Source organism: Salmo salar, chromosome ssa01 (assembly GCF_905237065.1).
Source record: "Salmo salar chromosome ssa01, Ssal_v3.1, whole genome shotgun sequence".
Classification (NCBI taxonomy): Eukaryota; Metazoa; Chordata; class Actinopteri; order Salmoniformes; family Salmonidae; genus Salmo; species Salmo salar.
This window is the reverse complement of record NC_059442.1, coordinates 174,357,499-174,378,522: the sequence shown is the minus strand read 5'-3', so window position 1 is coordinate 174,378,522 and position 21,024 is coordinate 174,357,499. Positions and strand designations below refer to the sequence as shown.

Sequence of the window (21,024 nt, the reverse complement as noted above, 5' to 3'; positions counted from 1 at the left end):
GATTTTCCCGGCTTCTGAGAGCCTATTGGAGCCCTGGGAATTGTCACGTTACAGCTAAGATCCTTACTCTTCAATAAACAGATGCAAGACGCACGACTCCTTGTCAAACAGGCCACTTCCTGCATGAAACCTTGTCAGGTTTTTGCCTGCCATAGGAGTTCTGTTATACTCAGACACCATTCAAACAGTTTTAGAAACTTTAGGGTGTTTTCTATCCAAACCTGAACAATAATATGCATATTCTAGCTTCTGAGTTGGTGTAGGAGGCAGTTAAAAATGGGCACATTTTTTCCACAATTCTCAATACTGCCCCCTAGCCCAAACAGGTTAAGACATGAAGGTCAGTCAATTTGCAAAATTTCAATAACTTTTAAAGTTCAAGTGCAGTCGCAAAAACCAAGCGCCATAATGTAACTGGCTCTAATGAGGACCGCCACAGGAATGGAAGACCCAGAGTTACCCCGGCTGCAAAGGATATGAGCATTAGATTTGCCAGCCTCAGAAATTGCAGCCCAAATAAATGCTTCACATAGTTCAAGACGCATCTCAACATCAACTGGTCAGAGGAGACAATGAATCTGGCCTTCATGGTTGAATTGCTGCAAAGAAACCACTACTGAAGGACACGAATAAGAAAGACTTGCTTGGACCAAGAAACATGAGCAAATTGGAGATTTTTGGTTCCAACCTTTGTCTTTGCGAGAACGGATGATCTCCGCATGCGTTTTCCCACCATAAAGCAATGAGGTTATTGTGTGGGGCTGGTGACACTGTCTGTGATTTATTTAGAATTCAAGGCACACTTAACCAGCATGACTACCACAGCGTTCTGCAGCGATACGCCATCCCATCTGGTTTGGGCTTAGTGGGACTGTCATTTAGTTTTTCAACAGGACAATGACCAAACACAACTCCAGGCTGTAAGGGCTATTTTACCAATACGGAGAGGGATTGAGTGCTGCATCAGATGACCTGGCTTCCACAATCCCCCGACCTCAACCAAATTGAGATGGTTTGGGATGAGTTGGACCGCAGAGTGAAGGAAAAGCAGCCAACAAGTGCTCAGCATATGTGGGAACTCCTTCAAGACTTGGAAAAGCATTCCAGGTGAAGCTGGTTGAGCGAATGCCAAGAGTGCAAAGCTGTCAAGGCAAAGGGTGGCTATTTGAAATATATAACATATATTTAGATTTGAACACTTTTTTGGTTACTACATGATTCCATATGTTTCATAGTTTGGATGTCTTCACTATTATTCTACAACATACAAAATATGAAAAATAAAGAACCGTTTGCTTGAGTAGGTGTTCTAACACTTTTGACCGGTAGGGTTTATATACATCACTTAGAGGACAACCTTTGGAAATGTCCACTATTTTGTGATGTGTTGATAGGGATCACAAAATATATATATATATATATATATATATATTATATAAGCCACATGGAAACTTGGATTAACCTATACATGGTTAGTTAGATGAGCATTTATAGAAGGCTTCTATTTATATTTTGGAATGGCAGATTTAGATTTTGGTGGTCTGCATCAAGGAAAAAGGAATAAACCACTAAGGTCAATGAATCACGACCTGCCGTAGAATATCCGCAGTGAGTGGTAATTGTATTTATTTCACCTTTATTTAACCAGGTAAGCTAGTTGAGAACAAGTTCTCATTTACAACTGCGACCTGGCCAAGATGAAGCAAAGCAGTGCGACAAACAAGAGTTACACATGGAATAAACAACCGTACAGTCAATAACACAATAGGAAAAAGAGTCTATATACAGTTTGTGCAAATGGCATGAGGTGGTAAGGCAATAGGCCATAGTAGAAAAGTAATTACAATTTAGCAGATTAACACTGGAGTGATAGATGAGCAGATGATGATGAGCAAATGATGGTGTGTAAGAAGTGATACTGGTGTGCAAAAGAGCAGAAAACTAAATTAAAAACAATATGGGGATGAGGTAGGTAGATTGGGTGGGCTATTTAGATGGACTATGTACAGCTGCAGCGATCGGTTAGCTGCTCAGATAGCTAATGTTTAAAGTTAGTGAGGGAAATGTAAGTCTCCAGCTTCAGCGATTTTAATTTAATTTTTTGCAATTCGTTCCAATCACTGGCAGCCGAGAACTAGAAGGAAAGGCGGCCAAACGAGGTGTTTGGCTTTGGGGATGACCAGTGAGATATACCTGCTCGGGTGGGTGTTATCGTAACCAGTGAGCTGAGATAAGGCGGCGCTTTACCTAGCCTAGACTTATAGATGACCTGGAGCCAGTGGGTCTGGCGATGAATATGTAGCGAGGGCCAGCCGACTAGAGCATACAGGTCGCAGTGGTGGGTGGTATAAGGGGCTTGGGTAACAAAACGGATGGCACTGTGATAGACTACAACCAATTTGCTGAGTAGAGTATTGGAAGGTATTTTGTAGATGACATCGTTGAGGATCGGTAGGACAGTCAGTTTTACCAGGGTAAGTTTGGCGGCGGGAGTGAAGGAGGCTTTTTTAAACTTTCAAATCGTTGATAATTTGACTTTCAAATCGTTGTATTGATGTGTGGCCAGTGACTTGAAGACCGCCCAGAATTATCTGCTTCATTTGAGGAAAATTCAAACTGCATTCTAAGTTCTGTGACCACCCCCCACTCCTATGACAAAATCAAATATATTGCTCTGTTTTAAGCAATTGGTCTTGTCGTCATGTTGACAAAACTTTTATACTAACATCACCAAACTGAGGTCAAACATGTGTAATTCCCCCCCAATTCGATGTGGTTAAAACGTTCCCTTGTGTAATGCAGTAACACATACTGTCGACATATTGGAAAGTAGCATAATATACATTTATTAGAAATGGATAAATCATTTTAATTCAGGATGATAGTAAATGATATAAACTCCTTTGTTTCAATAATCACATATTTCTAGACCACATATAACCACTCCAGCCCAGGACCTCAACATCCAGTTTCACCTGTGGGATCATCTGAGACCAGCTTCTCGGACAGCTGATGAAACTGTGGTTTTACAAAACTGAAGAAAGTCTGCTCAAACGGTCTCAGGGAAGCTCTTCTGCGCGCTTGTCATCCTCACTATGGTCTTGACCTGACTGTAGTTCGACATCGTAACCGACTTCAGTGGGCAAATGCTCACCTTCGATGGCCACTGGCACTCTGGCAAAGTGTGCTTCATGGATTAATCCTGGTTTCAATTGAACCGAGCAGATGTTAGACAGAATAAGGCATCGTGTGGGCGAGAGGTTTGATGTCAACGTTGTGAAGAGTGCCCCATGGTGGGCTTATGGTATGGGCAAGCATAAGCTACGGCCAATGAACACAATTGCATTTTATCGATGGCAATTTGAATGCACTGAGATGCCGTGAGATCCTGAGGCCCATTGCAGTCCCATTTATCTGCTGCCATCACCTCATGTTTCAGCATGATAATGCATGGCGCCATGTCACAAGGATCTGTACACAATTCCTGGAAGCTGAAAATATTCCAGTTCTTCCATGGCCTGCGTACTCACCAGACAGACCCGTTGAGCATGTTTGGAATACTCTGTGTACGACAGCATTTTCCAGTTCCTGCCAATTTCCAACAACTTCTCACAGCCATTGAAGAGGAGTGGGACAATATTCCACAGGCTGCCATCAACAGCCTGATCAACTCTACATGAAGATGGCAAATGGCGGTCACACCAGATACTGACTGGTTTTTTGATCCACACCTCTACCTTTTAAGGTACCTGTGACCAGCTGATGCAAATCTGTATTCCCAGTTGTGAAATCCATAGGTTAAGGCCTAATGATTGTATTTAAATTGACTGATTTCCTTATCGAATCGATTTATAAAGGCTTTTTTTTACATAGCAGATGTCAAAGTGCTATACAGAAAACGAGCCTAAAACCCCAAACAGCAAGCAATGCAGACGTAGAAGCATGGTGGCAATGAACTCCCCTAGAACGGCAGGAACTTAGGAAGAAACCTAGAGGAACCAGGCTGAGGGGTGGCCAGTCCTCTTCTGGCTGTGCCGTGTGGAGAATAAGGGTACATGGCCATTTAAGGCCAGATTGTTCAAAAGTTGATAGATGACCAGCAGGGTTAAAATAATAATCAGTGGTTGCAGAGGGTGCAACATGTCAGTACCTCAGGAGTAAATGTCAGTTGGCTTTTCATAGCTGAGCAGTGAGGTTGTTGTCGGGGGGTGTCGAGGAGCCCAGTAAAATCTTTGCGATTGTTGCGTTTTATATTCTTAACTGTACATTGACATATCGAATGCGCGGGCTGGCAAAACCCTGGATCATTGTTATTCTAACTTCCGCGACGCATACAAAGCCCTCCCCTGCCCTCCTTTCGGAAAATCTATATTAGCAGGTGAGACATGTTACCTACAGTCTAACCCTTTGTGCTGAATTGTTTTGTGGAAACTAACGGTTCATTAGACTTGTTCTGGGTAGAGTGTAAAAGGCTTGTCCATTATCTTGGTAATACTCTCTCCCTACAGGATCTCCAATTCCACTTACTACCGCTTATTTGGCTCCAACTGCAACCATTCCAGATAATCTTCCTGCTCAGCCAGTCTGTACCAGTCCATCAGTGATGTGTCGGGGCTCAACTTTGTGCATCTCCCAAACTCAGCTGTGTGACACATTGAGAGACTGCCCTGATGGTTTTGATGAGGAGTCCTGCATTACTAAATGTCCAAACAGAGGTAGATATATTAACTCTTTCTGATATTTGATGCCTCTTTGCCACCCCGTAAACCCTCTTAAGCTATTTTCACGGTCCCTCTTATGTGTGTCTCCCAGGTGAGTTCCGGTGTAAGGACAGGAGGAAATGTATTGAGAGGAGTCTGGTTTGTGATGGACGCTCTCATTGCCAAGACGGCTCAGATGAGGTTGGCTGTCAGACGATAGCTGCTCCAACATCCCAGACATTGCCCCTGAAGTGTCGTATGGGTTCTAGACTGTGCAAGGATGGGAAAGAGTGTGTCCTGCACAGCCATGTTTGTGATGGAGAGGTGGACTGTAAGGATGGATCAGATGAACAGGACTGTGAGCTCCTCTGCAAAGCAGGTCAGAAGCTCACCTCTTGATCTGGTGTGATGTGTTTAATCACAAGTGGCCAGTTTCAGTACAAATTCTTTCATATCAATGTCCTTTGGTCAGTTCCAGTGTGCTCATTGGTTCCTACCTCTCAGGTCAGTTCCAGTGTGCTCATGGGAAGAAGTGTATCGACCAGCAGCAGGTGTGTGATGGGAAGGCACAGTGCCAGGATCGCTCTGATGAAATGGACTGCTTCAAGCCCACCAAGAGCTGCAGACATCGCTGTGACAACAATAGCCGCTGTATCCCAGAAACCTTCCTCTGTGATGGAGAGAGAGACTGTGCGGACGGCTCTGATGAGGAAGGCTGTGGTGAGACACTGCTGACTCACTTGGACAGTTGGTACAGAAGGATGAGGAGAATCTCTTTAAATGAATCTAATGTAACCTCTCTCCCTAGATTCTAACAAGGCCCTTCCTCCTGTCGTGCCAACTCTGGTTCAGACCTGTACCAGTCCATCAGTGATGTGTCGGGGCTCAACTTTGTGCATCTCCCAAACTCAGCTGTGTGACACATTGAGAGACTGCCCTGATGGTTTTGATGAGGAGTCCTGCATTACTAAATGTCCAAACGGTGGTAGATATATTAACTTCTCTTGGGCAACGTCTCACCCACAGTTCACACTATTCAACAGCCAGTGAAAAATCAGAGCGCCAAATTCAAAACCACAAAATGTCATAATTCAAAGTTGTCAAACATACGACTATTTTACACCATTTTAAAGATGCATGTCTCCTTAATGTAACCACGTTGTCCAATTTCAAAAAGGCTTTACAGCGAAAGCATAAAGTTAGATTATGTTAGGACAGTTCCAACACAAGAAAAACCGCACAGCCATTTTCCTAGCAAGGACAGGCGTCACAAATACCAAATTCAGCTAAAATTATGCACTAACCTTTGACGATCTTCATCAGATGACACGCCTAGGACATGTTACACAATACATGCATTTTTTGTTCGATCAAGTTTATATTTATATCCAAAAACAGCCTTTTACATTGGCGCGTTATGTTCAGAAAATATTTTTCCTCCAATACTGCCTGTGAATAAGCACAACAATTTACAAAAATACTCATCATAAACATTGATAAAATATTAAACTGTTATTCAAAGAATTATAGATGAACATCTTTATGCAACCGCTGTGACAGATTTCAAAAAAGCTTCACGGGGAAAGCACACTCTGCAATAATCTGAGTACGGCGCTCAGAAAAATACACTAGGCAATACAGATACCCACCATTTTGGAGTCATCTAAAATCATAAATAGCATTAGAAATATTCACTTACCTTTTGATCTTCATCAGAAGGCACTTCCAGGTATCCCAGGTCCAGAATAAATGTTTTGTTTGATAAAGTCCATAATTTATGTCCAAATAACTCCTTGTTTCTGCATTCAGTAAGCTACTCCAAGTGTAGGAAGCGATCCGAAAATGTCTCGACAAAGTCAGAAAAAGTTATATTTACGGTGTTCAAACGTTGTATAGCATCAATTTTTAGGGCCTTTTTAACTTACAACTTAAATAATATTCCAACCGGACGATTCCAGTCTCTTGAAAAATGTTTTGGAACACAGCTAACTCATGTGAACGCGCCAATCAACTCATTTGCTTTCCTGAGTCAACAACTTCCTCTGTTCGCTCTCTGTTCATCATAGATGCCTCAAACAACTTTCTAAAGACTGTTGACATCTAGTTGAAGTCTTAGGAAGTGCAAAATGAACCTGAAGTCAGAGTTCATAGGCAATGACTTGAAAGGACTACAAGCACCAGACTTCCCACTTCCTGGTTAGATTTTTCTCAGGGTTTTGCCTGCCATATGAGATCTGTTAGACTCAGACACCATTCAAACAGTTTTAGAAACGTCAGTGTTTTCTATCCAAATCTACTAATAATATGCATATTCTAGTTCCTGGGTCCGAGTAGTAGGCTGTTTAATTTGGGTACGTTTTCATCCGGCCGTGAAAATACTGCCCCCTACCTTGATATTTGATACTGCTTTGCCACCCAGAAACCCCGTAAACCCTCTTAAGCTATCTTCACGGTCCCTCTTATGTGTGTCTCCCAGGTGAGTTCCGGTGTAAGGACAGGAGGAAATGTATTGAGAGGAGTCTGGTTTGTGATGGACGCTCTCATTGCCAAGACGGCTCAGATGAGGTTGGCTGTCAGACGATAGCTGCTCCAACATCCCAGACATTGCCCCTGAAGTGTCGTATGGGTTCTAGACTGTGCAAGGATGGGAAAGAGTGTGTCCTGCACAGCCATGTTTGTGATGGAGAGGTGGACTGTAAGGATGGATCAGATGAACAGGACTGTGAGCTCCTCTGCAAAGCAGGTCAGAAGCTCACCTCTTGATCTGGTGTAATGTGTTTAATTACAAGTGGCCAGTTTCAGTACATATTTATCCATTCATATCAATGTCCTTAGGTAATTTCGTGGGATCATTGGTTTATTTGCTCAGCTCAGTTCGTGTGCTCATTGGTTCCTACCTCTCAGGTCAGTTCCAGTGTGCTCATGGGAAGAAGTGTATCGACCAGCAGCAGGTGTGTGATGGGAAGGCACAGTGCCAGGATCGCTCTGATGAAATGGACTGCTTCAAGCCCACCAAGAGCTGCAGTCATCGCTGTGACAACGATAGCCGCTGTATCCCAGAAACCTTCCTCTGTGATGGAGAGAGAGACTGTGCGGACGGCTCTGATGAGGAAGACTGTGGTATGAGCCTCATCTCTAAAAACCCATTTCCATTGTAATGGGTCTTTACAACCCATTTCCACTGTGACGTGGTTCCACGTTGTTTCATAACCCTCTTGTTCAGAACCCGTTTTTACTTAGTTTTTTGCAATCATTGCTCTCCTCTGCTTCTGCCATCTCTCTCCCAGTGGCAAAGCCGTGTGGCCAGCAGCTGTATCAGTGTAGTAATGGTCAGTGTGTGTCTGAGGCTTTCCGTTGTGACGGCCATGCTGACTGCGGAGACCATTCTGACGAGGTGGGATGTGCCAAACCCCCCCACTGTCCCCCGGAGCGCCGCTGCCCAAACAGCCATGAATGTCTTGTGGAGGAATGGCTGTGTGATGGGGAGCAAGACTGCCAGGACGGTTCAGACGAGAGGGTGAGGAACCCGCCTAATATTAACCTTCCCTTTAAAAGGATTGTGTAAAACATTTATATACTTACCCACAGCCAGATGAACTCATGCATACCACTTTTTTGGCTCCATGACCAGTATTAAGGAAGTCAAAGGTAGTTTTGCAAACCAATACAAACTAGCATGCTAGGTTAATTGCCATAATCTCGCACAATCCTTTTTACCTTAACTTTATCTCTAAATTCTGGGTAAACTTCAGAACTGTAAGGTGTCTCCAGTGACGTGTGGGGAGTTCCAGTGGAGCTGTGTCTCTAGGAGCCAGTGTATCCCTGCGACCTGGAGGTGTGATGGACAGAAGGATTGTGAGGACCACAGTGACGAGGCTGGATGTGAGCTTACACAAAGGGTTATGGTTACATTTGTAGTTGGCCAGGTGAAGTGCTCCAACCAGCTGTGGAGAGTGTGTGGACCAGTCTGTTGTTTTACTGTAGGTGGCCAGGTGAAGTGCTCCAACCAGCTTTACCAGTGTGGTAGTGGAGAGTGTGTGGACCATTCTCTACTATGTGACCACATCATCAACTGTCCTGATGGATCTGACGAGGGGCACGGCTGTTCCACCACTAACTGCTCCAGCCCTGGGACCCCCCAATGTGACCAGCACTGTGTTAGCACCCCTTACGGACCGGTTAGTACCCCAATCCACATACCCCAACCCAGGGTTTTCAAAACCCGGTCCTGCATAACATTACATTTAATAACACTTTTCACAACACATTGTGTACCCTAAGGACACTACTCTACTACCACATCTACAAAACAAAATCCATGTTACGTGTGGGTAGAGTACGTGTTAGTATGTGTATGCATGTGCTTGTGACCCTTCAAAGTCCCCGCTGTTCCATAAGGTTTATTTGTATCTGTTTTTAAATCTGATTCTACTGCTGCATCAGTTACCTGATGTGGAATAGAGTTCCATGTAGTCATGGCTCTATGTAGTACTGTGCTCCTCCCATAGTCTGATCTGGACTTGGGGACTGTGAAGAGACCTCTGGTGGCATGTCTTGTGGGTTATGTATGGGTGTCTGAGCTGTGTGCTAGTATTTTAAACAGACACCTCGGTGCATTTAGCATGTCAACACTTCTTACAAAAACAAGTAGTGATGAAGTCAAGCTCTCTACTTTGAGCCATGAGCAATTGACACTGGCTATTATTAGCTCTGTACATTTAAGGGGCCAGCCGTACTGCCATGTTCTGAGCCGCTTGTCATTTTTGACAGCGTACCACATGACTGGGCAGTAGTCCAGGTGAGATAAAACTAGGGCCTGTAGTACCTGCCTTGTTGATAGTTAAGCCAGAGCAGTGCTTTATTATGGACAGACTTCTCCCTATCTTAGCTACTGTTGTATCAAATATGTTTTGACCATGGCAGTTTACAATAGTTTTACTCCAAGTAGTTTAGTCTCCTTAACTTGCTTTTAGTTTTTGAAATATTTAGGACTAACTTATTTCTTGCCACCCATTCTGAAACTAACTGCAGCTCTTTAAGTGTTGCAGAGATTTCACTCGCTGTAGTAGCTGACGTGTATGGTGTGGAGTCCTCCGCATACACACAGGCTTTATGCAAAGGCTGAAGAAATGTGGCATGCCACCTAAAACCCTCACAAACGTTTACAGATGCACAATTGAGAGCATCCTGTCGGGCTGTATCACCACCTGATACGGTAACTGCACCACCCACAACAGCAAGGCTCTCCAGAGGGTGGTGCTGTCTGCACAACGCATCACCGGGGGCAAACTACCTGCCCTCCAGGACACCTACAGCACCTGATGTCACTGGAAGGCCAAAAATATCAAGGACAACAAACCACCTGAGCCACTGCCTGTTCACCCCGCTACCATTCAGGAGGCAATCCAAGATGGCGTAGCAGTGCAGACGTGGTTTGTTGTCCTCGTGTTTACTTTTTGTATTTCTTTTTTTGTATATATTCCAATTTTATTTTTCAATCTCTTTTCCATTTTTAAATTAAATATACCTTCCGGTAACACGCCTCACTCAATGTGACACGGATCTGCTGTTTTTTTAGACCCTATAGCCAAAACTTATCAGAAGGTAGCCAGCTAAGTTGCTGGATATTTAGTCATTGTTAGCCACTGCAAGCAGCCTTTACCCTCTGCTCAGGCACCAGTCGTTTTTTTTTGCCTGGATAATCCTGCCAGCCTCGACTTTTTTTTCTCCACTACAACGCCAGATTCCTGCCGTAAACCCAGGACCATTGATCATCACAGTTAGCTAGCTGCCACTGAGTGACCCAGCCCCGACGCTAGCCCTGAGCCAGGCGCTTCTCCTGGCTAGCAAACGAAATGACCACAACTACAATACCTCCCTTCGTCGACACGGTGCCCCGGCGTACCACCACGACTGGTCCGCAGACGTAATTCAATCAGCTGTGCCTTTGCCGGACGACGGAGCAGACGCTTCTACTTACCCCGGGCTGCTAACTTTAAACGCCATGTCTCCCGAGTGCTAGCGTAGTAACGACTACCTAGCGGCTTCCCTGTTCCATCTATTGCTGTACACTGGACCCTATGATCACTTGGTTCTATAGCTGATGCCTGCTGGACTGCTCATTTATCACGGTACTCCACTTTGTTTACTTTCGGTTATCTGTCGGCCCTAGCCCCGAACTCAGGCCCTATGTTAGGTTGACCGACCCTCTCTGACCATTCATCGCCATTTTACCTGTTGTCTTACCCGTTGTTGACTTAGCTAGCTCTCCCAATAAACACCTGTGATTGCTTTATGCCTCGCTTTGTCTCTCTCAAATGTCAATATGCCTTGTATACTGTTTAGGATAATTATCATTGTTGTAGTTTACTGCGGCTCCCCTAGTCCCACTGTACATGCCTTAGATACCTCCTTTGTTCCACCTCCCACATGCGGTGACCTCACCCAGCATGTCCAGAGATGCAACCTCATCACTCAGTACCTGGGCTTACCTCCACTGTACCCGCACCCCACCATACCCCTGTCTGCACATGATGCCCTGAATCTATTCTACAACGCCCAGAAATCGGCTCCTTTTATTCTGTCCCCAACGCACTAGACAACCAGTTTCGCTAGCCTTCAGCCGTACCTTCATCCTACTCCTCTGTTCCTCGGGTGATATGGAGGCTAACCAAGGCCCTGCATGTCCCCAGGCACTAATTTGTTGACTTCTGTAATCGAAAAAGCCTTGGTTTCATGCATGTCAAATTCAGAAGCCTCAAGTTTGTTTTACTCACTGCTTTAGCACACTCTGCCAACCCTGATGTCCTTGCCATGCCTGAATCCTGGCTTAGGAAGGCCACCCAAAATTCTGAGATTTCCATACCCAACTGCCAAAGGGGGAGGAGTTGCAATCTACTGCAGAGATAGCTTGCAAAGTTCTGTCATACTTTCCAGGTCTATGCCCAAACAGTTCGAGCTTCTAATTTTAGAAATAAGTCTCTCACTGTTGCTGCCTATTATAGACCCTCCTCAGCTCCCAGCTGTGCCATGGACACCATATGTGAATTGATTGCCCCCTCATCTATCTTCAGAGTTCGTTCTGTTAGGTGACCTTAACTGGGATTTGCATAACACCCCAGGAGTCCTACAATCTAAGCTAGATGCCCTCAATCTCACACAAATTATCAAGGAAACCACCAGGTACAACCCGAAATCTGTAAACATGGGCACCCTCAAAGATATTATCCTGACGAACTTGCCCTCCAAATACACCTCTGCTGTTTTCAATCAGGATCTCAGCCATCACTGCCTCATTGCCTGCATCCGCTATGGGTCCGCGGTCAAATGACCACCCCTCATCACTGTCAAACGCTCCCTAAAACACTTCTGCAGGCCTTTCTAATCAACCTGGCCCAGGTATCCTGAAAGGATATTGACCTCATCCCGTCAGTCGAGGATGCCTGGTCGTTCTTTAAAAGTAATTTCCTCACCATCTTAAATAAGCATGCCCCTTTCAAAAAATGTAGAACTACGAACAGATTGTCCCTGGTTCACTCCAGACCTGACTGCCCTTGACCAGCACAAAAACATCCTGTGGCAGACTGCAATAGCATCGAATAGTCCCTGCGATATGCAACTGTTCAGGGAAGTCAGGAACCAACACAGTCAGTCAGGAGAGCAAAGGCTAGATTTTCAAACAAATGTGCATCCTATAGCTCAACTCCAATGTTTTGACACTAAAGTCCATGGAGAATAAGAGCACCTCCTCCCAGCTGCCCACTGCACTGAGGCTAGGCGACACGGTCACCACCGATAAATCCATGATAATCAAAAATGTGATTAAGCATTACTCTACGGCTGGCCATGCTTTCCTCCTGGCTACCCCAACCCCGGCCGACAGATCAGCTGGGCTAGACAATCTGGACCCTCTCTTTCTAAAATTATCCACCGCCATTGTTGCAACCCCTATTACCAGTCTGTTCAACCACTTTCGTTTCGTCCGAGATCCCTAAAGATTGGAAAGCTGCTGCGGTCATCCCCCTCTTCAAAGGGGTTGACACTAGACCCAAATTGTCACAGAACTATATCCATCCTGCCCTGCCTTTCTGAAGTCTTTGAAAGCCAAGTTAATAAACAGATCACTGACCATTTCGAATCCCTCGGTACCTTCTCCGCTGTGCAATCCGGTTTCCGAGCTGGTTGGTCACGGGTGCACCTCAGCGCATGCTCAAGGTCCTAAACGATATCATAAGTGCCATCGATAAAAGACAGTACTGTGCAGCCTCGCCTGGTTCACCAACTACTTCGCAGAGTGTAAAATCGGAGGGCCTGTTGTCCGGACCTCTGGCAGTCTCTATGGGGGTACCACAGGGTTCAATTCTCGGGCCGACTCTTCTCTGTATATATCAACAATGTCGCTCTTGCTGCGGGTGATTCCCTGATCCACCTCTACGCAGATGACACCATTCTGAATACATCTGGACCTTCTTTGGACACTTAACCTGTTGGGGCTAGGGGGCCGTATTGAGAATTTTGAAAAAAATATGTGCCCATTTAACTGCCTCCTACACCAACTCAGAAGCTAGGATATGCATATTATTAACGGATTTGGATAGAAAACTCTGAATTTTCTAAAACTGTTTGAATGGTGTCTGTAAGTATAACAAAACTCATATGGCAGGCAAAAACCTGAGAAAGAAAAATTATTTTGTGGCTGTACTAGTTTTTTTTGAGTCATTGTTAATAGATAACACAGTGAGAGAGGATTCATTTCGCACTTCCTACAGCTTCCACTAGATGTCAACTATCTTTATAAAGTTGTTTGAAGCGTCTATGATGAACAGAGACCGGATGACAAGGAAGAGAAGTTGACCTCCCTGGGATGTCGTCACTTCATTATTGGCTGCACCTGCGCAATCATGTGATGCGAGACATTTTTCAGAAACGTTTTTCAAGACACAGGAGAGGTCGGGTTGAAACATTACTGATGTTTCACGTTAAAATGGCTCTAATGATTGATGCTAAACAACGTTTGACATGTTTGAACGAACGTAAATAGATTATTTTTTGTACTTTTCGCCATGACTCCCCCCCCCCCCGCTACTTTTTAGTAGCCTACCGAAGCGCTAACAACTTGGAGTTATTTGGACATCAATTATTTGTTGAAAGAAACCACATTTGTTGTGAACCTGGGATTCCTGGAAGTGCCAATGGATGAAGATAATCAAAGGTAAGGGATTATTGACAATAGTAATTTTGATATTACATGGTTACAAGATGGTGCTAACCTGTATAGCCTAGCCTATTGTTCTTAGCACAGCACCCGGTTTATTGCAAATTGTGATTTCCCAGTAAAGTTATTTTGAAATCTGGCAATGCAGTAGCATTTACGAAATGTTAAACTTTAATTATTTGAATGACAATATTATAATTTACCAATGTTTTCGAATAGTAATTTTGTAAATTGTAACGTTGTTCACCGGAAGCATTTGAGAGAAAAAAAAATCTGAATTTCACCGCTACTGTAAAATGCTGTTTTTGGATATAAATATGAACTTTATGGAACAAAAAATGCATGTATTGTATAACATAATGTCCTAGGAGTGTCATCTGAGGAAGATTGTCAAAGGTTAGTGCATAATTTTAGCTGGTTTTAGCTTTTGGTGACTCCTGTCTTTGTAATGTTTTGTCAATTCACACAGCTATTTTCAATGTACTCTCCTAACTTTATGCTTTCGCCGTAAAGCCTCTTTGAAATCGGACAATGTGGTTGGATTTAGGAGACGTTTATCTTTCAAATGGTGAGAAATAGTTGATTGAGAAATTTAAATTATTAGATTCTTGCAGTTTTGAATTTCCCGCCATGGTCTCTTGACAATGAATCCCATTACCGGGCACCGATCCCCAAGAGGTTTTAACTAACCTCCAAACGAGCTTCAATGCCATACAACTCTCCTTCTGTGGCCTCCAACTGCTCTTAAATGCTTGCAAAACCAAATGCATGCTTTTCAACCGTTCGCTGCCCGCACCCTCCCGCCCGACTAGCATCACTACTCTGGACAGTTCTGACCTAGAATACATGGACAACTACAAATACCTAGGTGTCTGGTTAGACTGTAAACTCCCCTTCCAGACTCATATCAAACATCTCCAATCCAAAATCACACCTGTGATAACATATCAAGCATTTCACATGTTATCCAGATACTGGCTGATAACACTTGGTCTATAGCAGCTTCCCACCAGAATGGTCTTTAGGTGCTGCAGGTAAACCAGTAGCCTTATTACTTAACAGTTTAACATGAGATCCTCAACTTTATAGGAATGTGGTTCTGAATATAGACCGCAACACCACCCCCGTTGGCATTTCTTTTCAGTAGATGTTATAACCATGTATTGCTACTGTATCAACGGTATTATCTAAGTGCATTTCAGATGGTCAGAATATGAATCATCTGTTATTAGCAAGTTATCAATTTCATGAACCTTGTTTCTTAGCCTACATATGTTAATGTGGGCTATTTATGAGTTGGGCTTAAGTCAATGTAGAGCATCTTCAGTTTCCAGAAGGTGTCAGTGATCTATGAAAGTTATTCCAACAGAGCTACAGGAATATTTTAGCCAGGTGTGTAATGCCTGTAGCCTGCTGAATCTTTCACACCCACAGCCCAACGATGACCCCCGCCACGCCCTAGCTACATGCCTTAGGCCATGCCACAAAACACACCTTAACCCTAGCTACATGCCCTAGACAATGCTACATGCCCTAGACAAGGCCACAAGCCCTAAGCCCCCATGGACCGGTGAGCTAAAACAAACCCCAACATGTTGGCCTACAGAAGTGTGGCTGTGACATGTGGTCCTTCTGTCTCCTACAGAGGTGCATCTGTGCTGCAGGCTTCCGGCTCCAGGCTAATGGTCTGTCCTGTGTGGATGTTGACGAGTGTAACGAGGTTCTACCACCCGTCTGCAGCCACACCTGCCTTAACACCCACAGCTCCTTCCTGTGTCGCTGTCACCATGGATATCTGCTGGAACCAAATGGTCGCAGCTGCAAGACCCAAGGTACTCTAAACGTGTCTTTGCTTGAACCTAATTAATACAAAAATTGTTTCAGTGAAATATTTGCTTTTGTCTGAAACCAGAAAAGACAGGAAATGCAAAAGCTATTTTGACCTATGCAGAAACTAGGCTTTTCAGCATAAGTACTGAAGCTTCAGTAATCTACTGTACCTCCACAACAGATGTCCTCACAGTGGATGGGTTGATTAGGATTCAAACCTTCTAACAGCCTAATACATACTCTTAGAGTAGGTTTACCCTGTTAATGTACCTGGTAATGTAAACATATTTTTTCATATAAGACATCATTCCACTCAAACATTATGGAGGTTTTCCCAGACACAGATTAAGCCTTGTCTTGGACTAAAAAGCAAGATCAATGGAAAATATCCAGCCAAAGTAATTTCTAGTCTGGGACTAGGTGAAATCTGTCTGCGAAACCACTCCCTAACCCTACATTTAACCTAGCCTAATACATAAACCAACTCAGATGGGAAATGGACAAGGTAGTTGACAGCGTTTTAACATATTTTGAAGCAATACATGGTTAATATTCCTGTTATTTTTATTTAATTAGGTAAGTAAAACAAGTTATAAACTATGGAGTAATGGTGTCTTATATTTTGTCTAAAGACTGTTATGTAATGCTCTTTAGATATTTATAAGTTATAGTATTTAAAGTGGAGGTAGCACCACAGAGCCTAAATGTGGTGTGGCAAAATTCATACCTGTTTTTCCTGATCACATGACCTGGTTGGGTAAAACTCTGGGTCACCATGCTTCCTCTCTGCAGGGCCTATGGGTCACCATGCTTCCTCGCTGCAGGGCCTATGGGTCACCATGCTTCCTCTCTGCAGGGCCTATGGGTCACCATGCTTCCTCTCTGCAGGGCCTATGGGTCACCATGCTTCCTCTCTGCAGGGCCTATGGGTCACCATGCTTCCTCTCTGCAGGGCCTATGGGTCACCATGCTTCCTCTCTGCAGGGCCTATGGGTCACCATGCTTCCTCGCTGCAGGGCCTATGGGTCACCATGCTTCCTCGCTGCAGGGCCTATGGGTCACCATGCTTCCTCGCTGCAGGGCCTATGGGTCACCATGCTTCCTCGCTGCAGGGCCTATGGGTCACCATGCTTCCTCGCTGCAGGGCCTATGGGTCACCATGCTTCCTCGCTGCAGGGCCTATGGGTCACCATGCTTCCTCGCTGCAGGGCCTATGGGTCACCATGCTTCCTCGCTGCAGGGCCTATGGGTCACCATGCTTCCTCGCTGCAGGGCCTATGGGTCACCATGCTTCCTCGCTGCAGGGCCTATGGGTCACCATGCTTCCTCGCTGCAGGGCCTATGGGTCACCATGCTTCCTCGCTGCAGGGCCTATGGGTCACCATGCTTCCTCGCTGCAGGGCCTATGGGTCACCATGCTTCCTCGCTGCAGGGCCTATGGGTCACCATGCTTCCTCGCTGCAGGGCCTATGGGTCACCATGCTTCCTCGCTGCAGGGCCTATGGGTCACCATGCTTCCTCGCTGCAGGGCCTATGGGTCACCATGCTTCCTCTCTACATTTGCTGCAGCTGTACATAGTCCATCTGTAAATGGCCCACCCAATCTACCTACCTCATCCCCATATTGTTATTATTTACTTTGCTGCTCTTTTGCACATCAGTATCACTACTCACACACCATCATCTGCTCATCTATCACTCCAGTGTTAATCTGCTAAATTGTAATTACTTTTCTACTATGGCCTATTGCCTTACCACCTCATGCTGTTTGCACACACTGTATATAGACTTTTTTTCCTATTGTGTTTGACTGTACGGTTGTTTATTCCATGTGTAACTCTGTTTGTCACACTGCTTTGCTTCATCTTGGCCAGGTCGCAGTTGTAAATGAGAACTTGTTCTCAACTAGCCTACCTGGTTAAATAAAAGTGAAAATAAAAAATAAATAAATTCAGATATTAACAGACTGTTGGTCATGCTATCTCTGTTGCATGCTATCTCTGTTGCTATTCATTTTATAGGTTATTTTTATTATAAATTAATAATTAGTTGGGTTCTTATATTTGTCCTATTGTGTACGTGTGTATTAACATGCATGTGTGAATTGAAAATGTGTTTTTCCCAACTCTCCGTGAGACACCCTTGGTCACAGCCAGGGTCTGTCGTTAACGGCAAACCTGGAGCAATTAGGGTTAGTGCGTTGCTCAAGGGCACGTCAACAAATGTTTCGGCTCGTGGATTCAAACAAGTAACCTTTAAGGTTACTGACCCAATGCTCTCATCGCTAGGCTACCTGCTGCCACCTTTAGTTATTATGAAGCTGTTTAATAGAATTTAACAAGTCATTACTCTAAGAATTGCACTGCATTAACAGCATACATTTTATGTTTCTATAGTATGTCATGCCAAAAGATATATCGGCCTACCGACAGTAGCCAGAATATTGCTTGTATGTTCACTATTGAAGGCTAACTTTTGTACACTGAACAAAAATTATTAATGAAACAATTTAAAGATTTTACTGGGTTACAGTTGATGAGGAAATTCATTAGGCCCTAGTCTATGGATTTCACATGACCTGGAATACAAATATGCATCTGTTGGTCACAGATACCTTAAGGTAGGGGCGTGGATCAGAAAACCAGTCAGTATCTCGTGTGAATGCCATTTGCCTCATGCAGCGCTACACATCTCCTTCGCATATGGTTGATCAGGCAATTGATTGTGGCCTGTGGAATGTTCTCACTCTTCAATGGCTGTGGGAAGTTGCTTGATATTGGCAGGACCTGGAACACGCTGTCGTACATGTCGATCCAGAGCATCCCAAACATGCTCAATGGGTGACATCTGAGTATGCAGGTCTCTAAAACAATGTAGAAGGTGGCTTATGGTAAAGTAAAGTTCAATTCTCTGGCAACAGTTCTGGTGGACATTTCTGCATTCAGCATACCAATTGTAAGCCTCAACTTGATGTGACAACTAAGCATTTTAGTGGCCTTTTATTGTCCCAGCACAAGGTTCCCCAGTGTAATAATCAAGGTTTTTAAACCAGCTTCATATGCAACACCTGTCAGGTGGATGGATTATCTTGGCAAAGGAGAAATGTGACTGACTGGCTCAAATCAGTCTTATGTTGCAGAATTTTAAAGTGTGTATTTTTTACGTTGAATAAAAGTAGACTGAGCTACAAAATGCTATATATACAGCAGTTAAGGAACAATGGGAAAAGTATTTCTGCTTTGACAGTTGTAAACTCACTATAGAGAAAATGGCGTTTGAATGTTTTGGTAATACTGCTGGAGAGCCCTTTGTCTTCACCCATTCAGCATCGTTCACACCCTCTTAAGCTTTAAACCCACCCAGCTCTTTAAGGGTTGATTTGAATGTTCTGTACTAACTGCAGTCAAGCACCCTCGTAAAGACCTTTATACATGGATCAAAATGGCTATGGATAACATGTGTATTTTGTGGTTGTGACCCAGCTTGGCCATTTTATTTTGACTGTTCCCATGTCAGATTTTGCAGTGAATTCGATTTTATTTTAAAATAAACTACTATTAACATCAATTTGGAAGACGCTGATAATTAACTTCATCCAAATTATATGGAACCTGATTTTTAACTTTCATTGTTAATTTGCATATTTTTCATGGCAAATTCTTTATCCATAAATAGTGTGTGGAGAACAAACCCCTCTTCACATTGTTTTAAGAATTTCAAAATAATATTTTAATTATCAGTAAGTGTAAAAACAAAGCTATGCAATGCAAATTGAAATTGTATCTATGTAATACCCCTGTCTGTTAGGTTTATGTACTCTTGTTTATATATATATTCCTGTTTTAGTATATGTTTTGATGATAATAATAATCCAGGGAAGCGCCCAAGCTAACTTGCTAGCTACTTCCAGACACAAATGAGAGAACAGCTCCCTGAACATTACTCTCCCTAGCAGAGCTGGTTAGGCTGTTTCCCAGCACGTTGGTGACTGCAACTGTGCTGTCAGATTATCTGTTGGTAAATTCAGAGCGTTTCGCTCTCGGAGTGTTCAGAGCAAACACTGGACGCTCTGGCCGAGGAGTAGGGTTGATCCGAAAGCTCTGACTTCACAATGGCTGAGACTTCTAGCTCACTCAGGAAAAGAAAAAGATATGGATGGATGGATGCAAATGGGTCTGTTCAATTAAATGGGGAACGAGTGATTTCTTTTTAAGTTTCTTAGATGCTCAAATATGTTACGTTATGTGCGCATGCGCAGCTTCACGAGACTTAAATTACAGCACCTGGTAATCACTTAGCGCAGACAATCATCAGGAGCACACAGCCCGTTGGTATGTAACTGCGAACTACTCAGTCTAGCATTAATGTTTTAAGTCACTTATATGTTTGTGCACTGAACGTTTACCTCACTGTCGGTGTTAGTTGGCCGGGAGTAACTTGTAGCTCGCTGGGTGCGGTAGTTCAGCGACCCAGATGCTAAAAAGCATTAGGCTATTATTATCAGCCATTTGCATTGTGTTGATTGTTCGGAGCACTCTGCTGGTTTCTGGTGGCGGTGGTTTGGTTCGGTGATCCATGCTGGAGTGCCGCATTATGTTGCGTTTGTGCGTGTGTAAATCCTTTGGACGAGGCATGTGGTGGCATGGGTTCTGTGTCCTGTGACAGCGTCCATAACAACCTGTGACGGCAGAGTCACTTTGCGCATGCTCCTCTGGGCATTCTGGGTGATGTAGTCGGTGCTGTTAAGCCAGATTCGCCACATCTTTGATGGTGTTGCAGGCTTATTTGATTTTCATTATTTACATTATGATTAGATTACTTGAATAATATAGTCATTATTTGTTGTATTTCAGGTTTATGACCTGTGGTCATTTGATTTAAAATAAAATTAAGGACAAAACACCAGTCATGACATTGTGTGCTTCCTGGTGAGCCTTTTCGGAGGGCTAAATAACGAAAAATCCAAACAATGGCAGTCAAGCACCCTGTCTAACATTAGCTAGCTTGCTATCCACTTCCAGACAAATGAGAACACCCCACTGATCATTTTACTCACCCTAGCAGAGCTGGTTAGGCTGTTTTCATGTTATCCAGAGCTTGGTGACTGTGCTGCTGGCAACTTAATTATGCTTTTTTTGTGAAGGTTTACTGACACCGGCCATATTGAAAGCGTTTTGAGTATTCGTAAATTGTTATTCTGCGCTCTGGCACACTCGGACGAGTCTAAGACATGTACAGTTGAAGTAGGAAGTTTACATACACCTTAGCCAAATGAATTAA

At 43.9% G+C, this 21,024-nt stretch overlaps 1 protein-coding gene across 4 annotated transcripts in view; it reads left to right on the top strand.

The window, feature by feature from the left end:
- Positions 1 to 21,024, top strand: part of LOC106572640 (low-density lipoprotein receptor-related protein 2) — a 105,626-nt gene that overhangs the window by 43,714 nt on the left and 40,888 nt on the right. For 3 of the 4 annotated variants that reach the window (XM_045694267.1, XM_045694264.1, XM_045694258.1), the window contains exons 30-39: positions 4,509 to 4,715; positions 4,813 to 5,079; positions 5,205 to 5,420; positions 5,509 to 5,685; positions 7,177 to 7,443; positions 7,605 to 7,820; positions 7,988 to 8,217; positions 8,453 to 8,582; positions 8,685 to 8,878; positions 15,560 to 15,746. In XM_045694267.1, coding sequence (XP_045550223.1) covers positions 4,509 to 4,715; positions 4,813 to 5,079; positions 5,205 to 5,420; positions 5,509 to 5,685; positions 7,177 to 7,443; positions 7,605 to 7,820; positions 7,988 to 8,217; positions 8,453 to 8,582; positions 8,685 to 8,878; positions 15,560 to 15,746 — 2,091 coding nt within the window. The remainder of the gene's footprint in view (positions 1 to 4,508; positions 4,716 to 4,812; positions 5,080 to 5,204; positions 5,421 to 5,508; positions 5,686 to 7,176; positions 7,444 to 7,604; positions 7,821 to 7,987; positions 8,218 to 8,452; positions 8,583 to 8,684; positions 8,879 to 15,559; positions 15,747 to 21,024) is intronic. The other variant, XM_045694261.1, reaches the window with a different exon arrangement.